The sequence below is a fragment of the Grus americana genome, chromosome 4, assembly GCF_028858705.1.
Source record: "Grus americana isolate bGruAme1 chromosome 4, bGruAme1.mat, whole genome shotgun sequence".
In the NCBI taxonomy this organism is placed as follows: Eukaryota; Metazoa; Chordata; class Aves; order Gruiformes; family Gruidae; genus Grus; species Grus americana.
The window spans coordinates 40,631,062-40,646,452 of NC_072855.1; the positions used below are offsets into that span (position 1 = coordinate 40,631,062).

The 15,391-nt window shown below is 44.4% G+C and overlaps 1 protein-coding gene across 4 annotated transcripts in view; it reads right to left on the reverse strand.

Moving 5' to 3' along the window:
* The window catches only part of GALNT7 (polypeptide N-acetylgalactosaminyltransferase 7), a 74,426-nt gene extending 72,891 nt beyond the window's left edge, over window positions 1–1,535 (reverse strand). For 3 of the 4 annotated variants that reach the window (XR_008576849.1, XM_054823925.1, XM_054823926.1), the window contains exon 1: window positions 1,403–1,535. Coding sequence is in view for 2 of the 4 variants with exons in the window: in XM_054823925.1 (XP_054679900.1) it covers window positions 1,403–1,528 (126 nt within the window). In the remaining 2 variants the exon portion in view is untranslated. Of the gene's footprint in view, window positions 1–446; window positions 652–1,402 lie in introns of those variants that run through there. The other variant, XM_054823927.1, reaches the window with a different exon arrangement.
* Window positions 1,536–15,391: the final 13,856 nt, after the last annotated feature.

Here is a 15,391-nt window from a genome sequence, read left to right on the forward strand (position 1 = left end):
GTTTACTGCCCGACGTTTTCTTGGAAGGTATACAAGTAAAATTCCTAAAGATTTTTCTGTACACAGAAAAGCCCACGTTGTGCCTAGAAGAACAGATTACAGAAACTTTACCACTTAATAAAGTGCCTATCTCCAAAAGAACCGCTATGGCCTATTATCTCAGCAGTAACTGCCAAGATACAACAAACTGTAACAGCTTCAGAAGACAGAGCATCTGCTGAAGGAGTCCAAAGTCATTTCCAGTTTTCAAAAGCAAGAATTCTGTCAGCTCGCTTGCTTTCCACAATTATTCAAAGCAGCCCAGTAGAGAGGACCAAGATCATTAGTGAACACATAAAAGATCACTTTTTAAGATAATCGCTGTAAAACTTTATGACTTTACCAAGATTAAAATAATCTTGACTAATCTTACTTCAAGCAGATCCCCTTAAGTCCAGTTACATTACCTGGCTCAGACATCTGGTGAAGATGGAAAAGCAGTTGGACTCCTTCTGAGACCCTGGTGTCGAAGGGTCAGATCATTCTCACCTGATGTGACTAGCACAAGGCCACGGCAAGGCTCGCTTCGCAGATTTGTTTGCCTGACCTGCTGAAGCGTTTCTAGAGGTTACCATCCCCTTCAGCCAAAGCGCCTCATGGCTTCAGGGTGGGAGATGTGCACCGCCTGCATGATCAATTCGGCTCCTTCTGGCCTTAAATTACTTGGTCTGCTGCCTCTCCTCGGTGAAACCTGCCGTTCGGTTAGTAACCCGTTAGGGAGCTGATCCGTGGCGGCGGGGTGAGTGGCAGAGGGAACACCTGCACCCTTTGTTGAAGCACTGAGGGAGCCCTTTGCAGGATACTTAGGCAGCTTACCCCAGCGCAGCTATTTTAGGGATGGAAAAGCCCCGGGAGGAGACACGGACCTACGCGGTTTGGCGCCCAGGGCATCGCCGGCGGGGAGGTCCCGGGGAAGGGCCCCGCCGGGGCACTGCCCGCACCCCCACGCCGGCAGTGAACACCGGCGGTGCGCTCCCGGCCCGGCCCCCGGCGGGCGGGGGGGGGGGGGGGGGGCTGCGGCGGCCCCGCGCCGGGTGAGGCGGGGCGGACCGGACACCCGTCGGGCCCGGCCGCCGGGGCCCAGCGGAGCGCGGCGGCCCCGGGCCCCGGCACGGGCAGCCCCACGGCGGCGGCGGGCCACGGCGCGGCGCCGCCCGGGCAGGGAAGCCGGATCGGGGTGGACAGCTGGGGCCGGCCCCGCCGCTCCGCGCTCCCCTCTCGGGCCTGCAGGCGCCGCAGGCCGCAGCCCGGGCAGACACCCCCCGCCCGCCCGCCGCCGCCGCCGCCGGTCACCTCCCGGGCGGCGGCCCCGCCACCCGCTGCGTCCCGCCCGCCCCGCCGCCCAGCGCGGCCACACACTCACCCGCGTCCGTCCCGGGGGAGCCGGCTCCTCGGTACGGGGCGACAGCGAGGACCAGAGCAGTAGCAGCCCCAAGAAGCTGCCCGCCAGCAGCACGGCGCGCAGCAGGAAGCCCAGCTTCAGCCGCATCCTCCTGCCCGCCCGCCCTCTCCCTCCCGCCGCCGCGCACGCAGCGCCCGGCCCCGCGCACCGGCGGGCTTCCGCCCCCCGCCCGGCACGGCACGGCCCCGCCGCCGCCTCCTCCTCCTCCTCCTCTCCCCCTCCTCCCCCGGCCGCCGCTGCTCTCCGGCAGCCGCCCGCCTGCGGAGGCTTTCCTCCCGCCGCCGCTACACGTACAAACTTTTTTTTCTTTTTCTTTTTTTTCTTTCCTTTTTTCTCCCCCCCCCCCTTTTTTTTCTTTCTTTTTTCTTTTTTTCCTCCTCTTTTTTTCTTCCTACCCCCCTCCTCCCCGGTAGGCTCCCCCGCTGCGCGCTGCCTGCCTTCCTGCCTCCCTCCCCCCCGGGCGCAGCAGCCGAGGTGATGCGGAGCAGGAAGTAGCCGCCGCGGGAGCTGCGGTTCCACGTGGCCGCCCCGCACCGGGCCGCCGCTCCAGCCCCAGCCCCGGCCCCCGCCCCGCCGCCGGGCGTGGGCTCCCGCTGCACCTGCTCCAGCCGGGATTGCTGCTGGGCTTAACCGCGCCTGGAAAATAGGAAGGAAGGGAAGAGCTCGGGTGGGGGTTTTCTCTTTTCTCAGCTGGGTGGGCAACTCCGCTCGGGGCACCGACTTGTAAAAATTAAGGTGCAAACGCTTAACTTTAGTGATTGCCATAGGACTAGGGTGACAGAGGCCCATTAATTACTGTGTGCAGCCTGGGCAGAATAACACTGGTATGTATTCAGGATAGCCTGTAGTCACCCGATTTTTCTTGAGGATAGCAGATTAAGTATGAGATTACAGAGATGTTATCAGCCCTTAGCTTGTGTGTATTTGCTACTAATTTTCTGCACTAAAAGTTAGGCATCCTGTTTCCTCCTTTGAAGGAGTCTTATGCGTGCACACACACAAAGCTGATTATGTGAGCACTGCACAAAGCAGAGTGATGCAAGAACAATACTTCCAATGTAATACTTTTGCCTTTCCTGTGTATTCAGTACTATCCACTTGCTTTGACAGTTTTCAGTTCTATTTCTTGTGTGCACTGGGAGGATATCGGATCTAAGGATCCTGAATGTTAACTTTCAACGATAAGCTCTGTAGAAATAAAACAGGATATCACACCCTGAACAGGATCACTTTGGAGGAAAAAAAAAAACAACCCCACACCTAAGTGACCTTTGTAGTTGGACACACCTAGACACAGAAGTCTTTGTTTATTCATAGAGCTAGTACAAGTGCTCTAGCACCAAGTGATTTTTTCCCCCATTCTATAAGATCGTGGTATGAGATATAGACAAATACCATGTTTAAAGTGTGGACAACAGCTCTAATCCTTAAGAGCGTTTGCACATCTCTGTGACTTCCACAGATCCCCAGAGGTGTTTTCTCCAAAGCCCCCTCCCTGTTTGCGGTTGCAGTAACCAGACAAACATCTCAGCACTGAGTTTTACGTGACTCTTTTCAGGTAGATAACAGCACCTGCACAGGGCTGGGAGGGACTGGGTTTTTTTTGCTGGGAAAGGCAGAGAGTTGAGGTGCCCAGCTCTGAACAGATCCCTTGGCTCACTGAGCCCAGTAGGAAAAGGCAGGTTGGGGCTGCAAAGTGTGAAGGTCTCTAGGCTGGCAAAGAGGTATGGAAATGTTCCCCCCAACTCTTCTTTCATTGCTTTCTGGAGACCTTACTGCAGCAAAAGGTGCTCTTTCCTCCGGTTGTTTTATTCTCCATTTTTGGGATCCCTTTTTACTGTCCTGTACTGGTGCTCTGAGCACACTCAAGTAGAGTGAAAAGAAAAAATAAGTTACTCTCACACTGCACAGAGGGTACTCTAAAACTGGCCGTAGCCATGTGATGTCATACTGCTCTGCTGCTGCTTGTCAAAGCTGTGAGTGACAGGGACAGAGCCCTCTGCGTGAGTTGATACTACATGAGTTCACGCTTGTAAGGCTGCCTGGCAAAACTTTTTTTTTTTTTTCTAAATGGAGGCTTGCATCCTGCAGAAACCCACGGGTGGGTGAATGATGATTGTCACAGAGAGCTGCACCTTGAAGGTGGCCAGGAGTTTTGGTTTTAGAAACCAAAAGTCTCGCTGTCAGTGAACGCCCCCAATAGCTAGCTGTCCCAGGACAGAGGCTTCTGTACCTGTCATCTTAAAAATCCCTGCCTTTTCCCCCGAAAGAGAAGTAGCTGATGCCCACTGGGAGGCAGTGCGGGCCAAAGGACAGGGGGTGGGGATGCCAGCCAGCCCCTCTCTCCTGGCACTGCCACGGACAGGAGATGGGAGAAGGCATCATGTTTCTGTTTTACTATTACACCTGCCTGCCCTGGTCCCTCCATGACAGGGAGCATCATCCACCCTTTTTTCTCAGGCACAGGCCATACAATCTGACTCCAGAAGTATCAGGTTAATACTGACCTTGGAAGTAGTTTTTATCAGTTTTATCTGCAAAGGACGAGTTGAAGTTTCAAATTCTGCACTTGTACTTTCTCCTATGTAGTAAAGTGCCTAAAAATACCTGCGAATATATTTTCGCTCTTGTTGAATTTACACTGGCTAAGACAGAAAATGCAAATTAACGTTGGCTTTGGGTTGTCTCCAGTAATATTCAAAGCCACTTTTAAAAAGTCTTTTATGACCTGGAGAGAGGGGGGGAGAGAGAGAGAGAGAGAGAGGGTTAAACATGATTTTATCCCTCTCAGTTGCAAAATACTGTATAAACCGTGATGCTTGTACAACCCAGCCAGCACTAAAACAAGACACAATCATGACTGTTATTAGGGAGTTAATCAATCTCTGTTAGACTGATATTCTGTCATTCAAGTGTTTCTAACAGACTGGAAACTGTCATAATGTTTGTATCTGTATGTGGACATGTCTACTGCTTGATGCACAGAAATTGTATGTTCATTTCTCCATGTGCCTCCAAATAAATATCCGATGGTGTTTAAGTCATTACAAAGCCTTGCTGCTCTTGAACCAGAGACCTACGATGACCTGGAGGTGAAGTATCCGATTACCAATCCCCTAAGCCATGCAGTTGCCTTATTGCCGGGGATTTGGGGGATGGTGTCTGGAGCAGGGTCATTAGCAAATATCAACATCTGTGCAGTTGCTCACGTTGCAGAAGCATCAGGATCTGGATATGCCTCGTAACTCTTGTCCTGAATATTTGGCCACAGTAAAGCACTCGGCTTGTTCATTAACACAGTGTTTGAAGGGAAATTCCTATAGACTTTCGTACGTATCAAGATGAAAATCGTGGTACAAAGTTCCACAATGCAACAAGCTGCTGTAAAGGCTTCGCTGTATATAAAATCTCCGGTTTTGCTCATCTGCAGGTGTTTTGCCAACAACGCATAGGTCTCCTTTGTAAAATCTGCAAGTCAGACTGACTTCCCTTGCTACTGAGTGAAGCGAGCACAAAACACGAGTGGGGTTTTTTTCATGTAAATAGGTTCTTTGAAATTAGCAGTGGATTGTCGACCTCAAGTAATTTCACTTTCCTTAGAATTTTCCAGAATTAAGTACCAACACTTCATTTAGTGCACTATTTTACTACGTGTGTGGTGGGTTGACCCTGGCTGGAGGCCAGGTGCCCACCAAAGCTGCTCTGTCACTGCCCTCCTCAGCTGGACGGAGGAGAGAAAATGTAACAAAAGGCTCCTGGGTTGAGATAAGGGCAGGAAGAGATCACTCACCAATTACCGTCACGAGCAAAACAGACTTGACTTGGGAAAAAATAAATTTAATTTATTACCAATCAAATCAGAGTCATGTAATGAGAAATAAAAACTAAATCTTAAATCACCTTCCCCCCACACCTCCCTTCTTCCTGGACTCAACTTCACTCCCAATTTTCTCTACCTGCTCCCCCTGAGCAGCACAGGGGGATGGGGAATGGGGGTTGTGGTCAGTTCATCACACGTTCATCCTCAGGGGGAGGACTCCTCACACTCTGCCCCTGCTCCAGCATGGGGTCCCTCCCAGAGGAGACAGTCCTCCACTTCTCCAGCGTGAGTCCTTCCCACAAGCTGCAGTTTTTCACAAAGTCTTCCAGTGTGGGTCCCTTCCATGGGGTGCAGACCTTCAGGAGCAAACTGCTCCAGTGTGGGGTCCCCCACGGGGTCACAAGTCCTGCCAGCAAACCTGCTCCGGCGTGGGCTCCTCTCTCCACAGGTCCACAGGTCCTGCCAGGAGTCCAGCATGGGCTTCCCACAGGCCACAGCCTCCTTCAGGTGCCTCCACCTGCTCCGGCGTGGGGTCCTCCACGGGCTGTGGGTGGAATCTCTACACCCCCTCATCCTTCCTCCATGGGCTGCAGGGGGACAGCCTGCTTCACCATGGCCTTCACCACGGGCTGCAGGGGGATCTCTGCTCCGGCGCCTGGAGCTCCTCCTGCCCCTCCTTCTGCACTGACCTTGGTGTCTGCGGAGTTGTTTCTCTTGCACCTTCTCACTCCTCTCTCTGGCTGCAGCTGCATGGGTTTGTTGTTTTCTTTCCCCCCCTTCTTAACTGTGTTACCCCAGAGGTGCTACCACCGTCACTGATGGGCTCAGCCTTGGCCAGCGGCGGGCCCGTCTTAGAGCCGGCTGGCATTGGCTCTATCAGACACAGGGGAAGCTTCTAGCAGCTTCTCACAGAAGCCACCCCTGTAGCCCCCCCGCTACCAAAACCCTGCCACGCAAACCCAACACAACATGATATACTCTAGGCATCATGTAGCAGCAAACTTGGTCATGCTTTGATTAAAGAAGAAAGTGCTGGAAAATGCCAGCTGGTGGACAGTAACTTGCTTTCCTAAACTGAATACCCTCAACACAAACACCACCTCTGCTCCGGTGAAAACTTCCCAGTCCATACATTCCCTTTTCCCATCCCTTCTGACCTTCCCGACTCCACTGTCAACACTTCTAAGGTCATTTGCATTTAGGTGGTTATCTCTGAACAAAGTTTATACAGTTTTCCATATTGTTACTTTGGATCTAAGGCTAGCTGGGCATTGACAGTGCAGTGTATTAGCGCTACAGCAGATCTATTAGTGCTGCATATTGAAATCCTGGGGTGTCCAGGTGGAATCCAAGACACTCCTTCCCTAGTTTGCATCTGAGAAGGTAGAAACTCAATGTGTGGCTGGAGAAGCCTGGCCAGATCTACCTTATCTTCTGTTAAACCAACTCACACGCCTTTCTGACACTGTCCCCAGCATTGAGTGATTTGCAGAAAGATCCTTTATTAATGAGGTGGTCGCTGCTTGGAATAATCCAGAAGGGCAGAGTTTGGCATACACTGCGATGGAGATAAAGCTATGCCCTAAATATTTACAATGTGTCTATATTTAACCTTGGAGTTGATAAAAAAGAACTGAAGTACTAGTATTTAAAATTCTTCTTAATTTCTGTGATTGTTTTAAATGTACTTTAATCAAATAAGTGGCTCTTGGTAATACTTGATACATGCTTTTGCAAATGAGACTGAGATGTGCTTAATTTTCATTTTTTTGTGTTCATTGTGTCTAGTCCTGCGTACCATTCTTCCTGTAATTCTCATCTATCCTTTTTTTTTTTAAAGCCAGAGGTTTAGCAACGTGTGTCCTACTGAAAATTACCCTTTGGTATTTCAGGATTTGAATGGATGCTTTTGGCAGAGTGCAGTTTGCTTCCTTTGCTTTTCCTGTCACTTTTATGAAGAACATGTTATGAAGTTCCTGTCATTACATTTAGCCCCCATACTCCTGTCATGCCTGCTTAGTTGGTTTTCCTCCCACAATATCACCTCTAGCTCCTCTTCTCTTTTCACACACAGCAGTAAGTGAGCTCATTATTTTCCACTGGTCTGCATTCTACCTATGTCCTGAAGACTGGATTGTAAAAAAAAAAAAAAATTAAAAAAAAAATCTATTTTTTTTTTTAAGCTGCACTTTCTGGTATTGAGTACCAATCAATGTTTATGAACGATGTTGTTGTATTATTAATACTGCTCTTGTCTAAAGAAATTTGACCTCTTTTGGATTTGCAAGTCCTCAAAATATCCACACTGTGATAAGTGTTGACAATCCTTGACAGATTTAGATCTTGTTAAAATAGTGGATGGGATGGTCTGTTATGTGGGTGTTTCATTTAAGTTTGAAAAGAATTGGAATGATTCTAAGCACAGTTTTGCCATTTTAATATAAAAGCAAAATATATATTTTAAACAGCTTTTTTTAGGAACTCTCACCTGTACTTTGAGCCAGATGTAGTTATAAGTAGTCATATATCTCAGGTCCAGAAAATATCCTTTTCCAAGTTGTCATATATCTGAGCATTTCAAACAGAAATTAACTTGCATCATTTCCTGAATCTAGGGCAGAGAAAATTGAAATAGGTTGCTGTGATTTCTGTTATGCTGAAAAAGCAAATGGTGCTAACACCCACATTTCAGATCCTGATTTACTTTTCCTAAAAACTTTTGAAATATAATAAAATAATGGATTTACTTCAATGAAATGGACAGCCTGACAAGATCCAAACTACACTGGAGGTACAAAATAGAACATTTTACAACTATAAATTAAATTTTCATATTTATCTGGACTTTTAGTATTTATTGTTAAACTGTTGATAGTCTAGCAAATAACTGGTAACTTAGGTATTATCGATTCAGTATCATAACCGCTATATCCACTATAAATCTTCAACAAGTTTGACAGCTTTTTCTTCAGGATGTATTCCGTTCGGTTGCTCAAAATTAAACAAAACCTAACCACTGAAGATACTAAACATTTATAAAGCATTGGGTAAGTTCAATAAAGTCACCATGTCAAATGTGAACAAGATAAAGCCCTACGAAGCTTCACAGGCAAATAGAACAAGACACTCAAAAGTTGGTATATAGAAAAGCACAGACAGGCAACAGTGACTAGTCCCTAAAACAAGTATCTCTTGGTGTTCCCTAACTTAGCACAGGATAGGTGAGCAAAGTACTATTTCAGGAAGTGTCATCTGCCTCATCTTACATAAATATGTAAAAGGTCAATTAATAATTACTGGAAAAGTCCGGTCCAGTAGATAGGTTTATACATTAACATTGAAATAATAGAAACTGAATGACATCACGGAGATCAGCCAGACTCTGATTTTCAACCCGGGGTCCCTGGGTGCCTGGGGAATGGGGGGGGCATGTGGCACACTGCGAGGTGCCCGCGACGGAGCACGACAGCAAGGCTATTGCCGTTAGCCATTTAAACTTTGCGGTACAGAGCCTCCATCGCAAATTCATAACTGGAAGTTGAGAGTCTTAGTAGCAATGAATCATAAACGCATCTCTAGACGGCGCCGAGCTTTCTTACTTCTTTGCAGATTTCCTAAGCTGTAAGTTTGATATTACCAGTGGTAAAAAGGCAATGCCAGGGTGCTGAGCAGCCTCTTTTCTTAAATTCTTAAGCAGTAGATTATTTCTGTTATGTGTCATCTGACACTAAGTTGTATTGATTAGTAATTCAATGAAATGATCCTGTCATAAAAGGCATGTTTTGTGAGAATTGCTCATGGATTTGCAGGCAATAGCAGCTGTTGGATCGTAACACCGCACGCATTCAAGTCTTTTACTAAATATAATCATAATGAAATACATTTCATAAGGGCTTTAGTACAACATGTAGATGCATCATTTTGTGGAAGTTTCTCCCCTTTTTTCAGGTCCAAAGTTACATACAGATATCCTTACTTGATATAAATGAAACTATTTCCAGCTTGTAGAGTTTTAGTGTCGATATAGATACTTCTTTTAATTCTTTTTTTTTTTGAGTATGTTTTCCATCCTTTTCCCAAACTGAAAGTTAAAAAAAATCCCCAAAAACCAAACAAGAAAAAAAACCTAGACCTGTCAAAAAGACTTTGAAATAAAGGTGAAGAACTGTAATAAAGTCATCACCTTGGCAAGCTGAACTCCACTGCTTTTTAGTCACCCGTGACAAGTAATAGTGACAATGGCAGGATCTCATCCATCTTCAAATACTGCAGGTTTCCAGATCTCTCAATTCACTGTCATTCAACCCCCTTTTTCTAATGTATAACTGCAATGACTTAAAACCTAATTGGCTGAGTATTCCAAATAAACCAAAAATTTTCTAAAATTCCCAGGTGCATACAATTACAGGAAGCAGATCTCTAGTTTGTACTTTTATTTTAATACTGGCTTAACTAAATCTTTGTTCTGAGTAGTTTGATCAACTCAGGGACATCTTTTAGGTTTAGAAGTTAGCTGGACTTTACAGAGTAAGTGGGAAAAGATTAAGAGTTTTGTCTTTAAAAAAATAATGAATCAATTTACTTCACTGGTTGCAACTTGAAAAGCATGCTTATAAAACAAAAGACTATTCCAATTAAAAATATTTCAAATTAAACTGAAGAATTGCTGATTTGTTCTTATTCCCATTCCCTGATGTTTTGAGTTATGAAAGCTGCTCCTGTAAACCTTATGGCAAAGTGAAGTTGATTCCATTCCTTGTTTACTATCAACAACTTTGACATATTGGAATATACCCGAAAATGAACATAGCATCTGTGTAATTAATTGATTTTTTTTCTTTTACCCCCTGAAATGGTGCTTTGGAACAAAGTAGAAGGGGTAGGAAAACTTCATTTTTTTTTTAAAGCATGGTGATCCACAGCAGGGCTTTGTAGACTCTTGGCTAACTGCTTGAAAAACGTGGTTGACTTCTTACTAATCTACAAGATACAGGAAGCTAAAACATGTTTTTCATACATTTTAGATTGAAATAAGCCGACTTACAATATCAATAAAATGTAATGCAAAAATTTGCCTCTCTTTCAGGCTTCTATCCAAATGCTCTCTTCAAACTTGCTCTGCTAACCTTTGGTGTCAGAGTTGATTAACTGAAAGGAGGAGATAGAGGCAGTGCTCCTCGCAACATTTAGGTCAGCTCTGATGCTCTCTGGTGTGTATCTAGGCCATGTCTAATTAATCCCAGAATATTCCATCACTGCTGGATTACCTCTGTCAGCTTTTCCCACAGAAACCTGGCAGCAAAGACTTTTACCTTAGGTGAGGAATTTCCCTTTTCTAAAGGCAAATGGGCGGGGATTTTTATAGTCTATGTAATGTATATCCTAAGGGCTATGTAAATTATTGCATAAAAAGTATTTAGTAGGAGTGAATACCTTCACTTGAAATTAGTGGAATGTTGCCACTGATTTAAATAGAGCCAAGATTTCACCTCCCATTGTTTTTAGGCTAAAAGTTACCAGCTATAGCCTTCTCAACTCAAAATTTGGTGCTGCTATTCAAAAGAATCACATCTTTCTTTCTTTTTCTAAGCCAAATGTGTATGCAAGGTGTTTAATCAAATTAAGACCAGAAAATAAGAACATCACCTAAAAGCCTACTCCAGCTCAGAAATTAAGGGGCTGAGTTGTATTTGTGCATTTTTTGTGCACTACAGTCTTCCGTGGTCGTTACTAGAATTACATAAACAGTTTGCAAAGACACTCGTCAGCTTGGGGAAATGCTGAAATCAAGATGAGCTGCCACTCTGGAGCAGTGGATACACAACTGGTGACCAATGAAAAATAACCTAGCACACTTACTGAACTAAGGATACGCAGCATCCATGTTCTGTGTATCACAATAGTGATGCACAGAACCGCAGAACTAAAAATAGAGCATTAATTAGCAATGCTAAATTTATATGCAATTATGCAAGGTGCTGAGAGTCTCAAGCAGTACCATGTCTGCATCCTGAGAGCAAAGTATTGTGTCTTTTTAAATCAATGCTCTATAAACATGCATTCATCTAGTATGCATGAAGTCAGATGATTATTTTTTATACCTGATGATAAAGTACTGGAAGACAAGATGACATATTCCTTGCAGAACAAGAAATACCTGTTATTGGAGATCTATTAGTATGCACTTAAAACACAGGCCAAGAACAGCACAGACATTTTTGTAGTGGGTGAAGTACGTTTTTTAACCCCACCCTCAGTTTTTCAAATTATGTCCTTACAATCTCCTTTATTTAAACATCAAAAGGATTTTCACCGCATTTGGTACAGCACTGTTGTCAAACCCCTCATTTAAATGCTTCTACTGATACCTTCAGAATTATGTAATATTACAAATGTAAATAAGATGCAGATTTTTCACACACTTGTTTTTCTTTCCTATGAGAGTTGATTACTAAGGCAGGAAATGTTATTCATAAATGCTTGATACCAACGCATTTTAAAATCCATATTGAAAGACTTCTTTTTTAATTTAGTTTGAGAAATTGTCAAATTAGTGTCAGCCATCAGTTTTGCCTGAATTAAGATTTACCTGCCTTTCAAATGTGCGCTTGTGGGTCAGCTGATACTGCATTAACATGCCTCACATCTACGTACTGTGTTTGAGAAGTCATCTTATGTTTAAGCTCACATTAGAAGCAGGAAAACAGATTTTCTTAGCTGTGAGATAAGTGCACCTGCAGCAAAGTACATATAGATATATCGCATTCCATAGCCAATGCTGTGAAAGTGTCAAATCCCACTGTCTTGCACTTAATGTTTAAGGATGAACCCCCAAAATGAGTAATAAAATAATGTCATTTTGACAGGTAAAAATGCACAAAGGCTGGTGATGTGATATTAACAATATTCAAAGTTAGTGGAAGCTGTCACAATTCCCATTGCCCTTCCACTGGGGTCCCCCTGCTGTGATACTGGACTTCACCATAGGAGAGGGACTCTCATCTTTTCCATCATGGCCCGCGTTTCTAGCTGTATCTCAGAGTCCTACAGGCACGTGCGGCAACAGCGTGTGCTAAGGCGGGTAGGGTCTGCCCGGATTTTCAGCTGAATTCAGAGCTGATGGATGAATTGGATTTCTAACCTTAATGGGCTTCCTGATGCTATGCTCTAAGGTACTGAAATAAGTTTGATGGTGTGGGATAGAGTACAATTACTGAGAGATTATAGCATATTTTAGGGATGTTACCTCTTCTTGTGCTTTGGTGCTCAGTTTAAACATTGTGCAAACCGTGGTTTGGTGGCGGTGAGAGCAATATGAAGACACCAAATGCAATCTAACCTTGTCATTCCCCATCATGTACAATGCTCACTAGGCTACTAAATTTTTCACCACTTTGGCTGCTCAAATTCAGCAGCCTCAAGTAGCTCAGCAGGCTGTAGACTATTTGTGAAGGTTACAGTTATTGGAGTTGACTATTGTCTTCATATCAGTTTGACGAGACAGAGATAGATGGGCACTGGAGAGAGGAGTTATTTGTGTGGATTATACGGACTCTAAACTTGGAGTGTTATTGCCCTGTACGCAGCAGAACACCACAAATTTGTTATTCAAAGAGTGTATTAGTCAACTTAAATATTTCCTACATTCAAGAATCTGGATTTTAGACTCTGTTAGGCATAATTTTCCTTGTAATGCCTACAGAAGTTAATTAAACAAGTAGTTATCACTTTGCAATCCAGACAGAGATGCACTATTAAGTTGGGCAGGAGTGATCAATAACTTGCACTCTCTGAAAGAGTAAGTGCATATAGTACATGTAAAATGCATGCAATTATCTTAAAAAGAGCTTTTACATTTTTATGAATGGCTGCACAGCTTGAATTGTTGAAAAATTAAAATAGTTCATTGTTGTTGAAGAATTAAAACAGTTCATTGTATGCCTCCCAGAAATTGCTTCATCTCTAATGATGTCCTCTCTGATCATTCAAAGCTTTCACCAAATCCTTCCTTTCCTGCTACTGCCCTTTTGTTGGTCTGTCATTCTTTTCTCTCCCTAAAAGAAGAAGAAAGAAGAAAAGAGAAAAGAGAGAAAAGAGAGAGGAGAGAGAAGAGAGAGAAGAGGAGAGAGAAGAGGAGAGAGAAGAGGAGAGAGAAGAGGAGAGAGAAGAGGAGAGAGAAGAGGAGAGAGAAGAGGAGAGAGAAGAGAGAGAAGAGGAGAGAGAGGAGAGAGAGGAGAGAGAGGAGAGAGAGGAGAGAGAGGAGAGAGAGGAGAGAGAGGAGAGAGCGAAAAGAGCGAAAAGAGCGAAAAGAGAAAAAAGACAAAAGAGAAAAAAGAGACAAGAGAGAAGAGAAAAGAAAAAATTGTTTTATTCAGTATAAGTTCCTCATCAGGCTCCAACCTTGATACCAGGATTTCCAGTTTTCTGGTCAATTATCTGGGCACAGTTAAATGATTCTCCCTGTTCAATTATCCACAATAATCTCCATTACAAAGGCAAGTGTTTCGCCCTGCCCCATGGTGCATGGAGAGGACCAGCAATAGCATCAGCATCTACACTCACTACATAGACTAAGAAAAAGCCAGACCTTTTTAAAGCTTCTGGTGTTGCAGACCTCTCTCTGCTGCTTGCAGGCGTGGGAGAAGCTTCTCGCAGCGATCAGACAAGCCTCCAGCACTTCAGGGTGATGCTAGTCTGCCGCTGACGTATCCTCAGACGTGGTGTAAAAGGCAAAGAATAAGCAGATGCATTCAGTAAGTGGCTCTCATGGTTCAAGAACTTCTGACGGACAGTCCTTAACAAATACCTGCACCCTGCCCAAGTTTATGACTTTGAGGTTCCTCACCTCCGCACAACAGCACATGTCTTCGTTACAACAGTCCTTGTGTTAAATGTGCCGGCACTTGGACTCTAAAGAAGTGACAGAAACCAAGCTGACAAATTTTCACGTAGTTGTCTAAACACACCCAACTTTCCACCAAGTATAAGCTCAGGGGTTCTGGGGATGATCATCCTGATGAGTTTTGTACCGAGGTAGAAAAGATGGTGCTTTTTTTTGTTTCTTTTGACCTAATAAAGATCTGGTATCCATTGCTGGTTATCCCATATCTGGAGCACTGTCCTGTCTGACGTTTAAAATAAAGTTACACAGCTAAAAAACAGCATTATGTAGATTGATCTGTCCAGAAATGCTTAGCAGATACATCTGTTTTTCTTCATGCTCCTGTGATATTGTGTTTCAAACTCAATACATTATTGTATGTATCTCGCTGACAGTGTTTATTTTTATGACCATGGAACTCTCAGTGCTTGTCTATTCTTCCTCAGTGCTGACAGTGCTCTGAACACGGCACTGGCTCACTGAAGCAATGAAAATGAAATAAGAGTCATCTTAGAAATGAGTCTGCTTAATGTCAGGACAGAGAGTTCCTTGCCTTCTGGTTTTGAAATTTCAGTATGCAAAATGCTAGAAGATCCTAGGAGCTCTGCAGCCCAGCAAGGGAGTACAAAGTTTGGGTACTATCGTACTGACCTGGTTCAGCGCTTTATTTATCTTTCTCTGCAGTCTTTTTGCTCTGTGCGCTGTCTGTTGTGTGTCTTTGTCCCGTGCCTGCTCAGTGCCTAGCACAGCCTAGTCCAGTCTGTTCCTCGAGCGCTGACAGGATGGGGCACCTACTTACAGTCTCTTAATCCTGGAAGAAGTTGAGACCTCAAGCACGCACACACACAACTTACTTTTACCCAGGAGTTTCAATATGTTTTCTATAGATACAAAAAACTTGCAGGAATTTCTAAAGGTGTATCTGCACTAATTAGAATCAGTATCATTTGCATGCCAGAGCTTTCCTCATCACCTCCAACTGCCCCCCCTCCCCACTTTTAACATTCATATCATCCTGCTTCTTTAAGGACACATTTGAAAATGAGTTTCACACTCACAATCCATCTCTAAAGCAATAATAAATCCTCTGACAATTTTTTTTTCCATAAACCAGCTTGCATAGCAAGTCACAGCTTCCATTACGGTTAAGTTGCTTAATTCCCTAAGACCCCTTAGGCTGAAATACCTGCAGCTGTTCAGTACCATTGACTGGTTATTTCATCTCAGAAAATACAAGTACCTTTTGTAC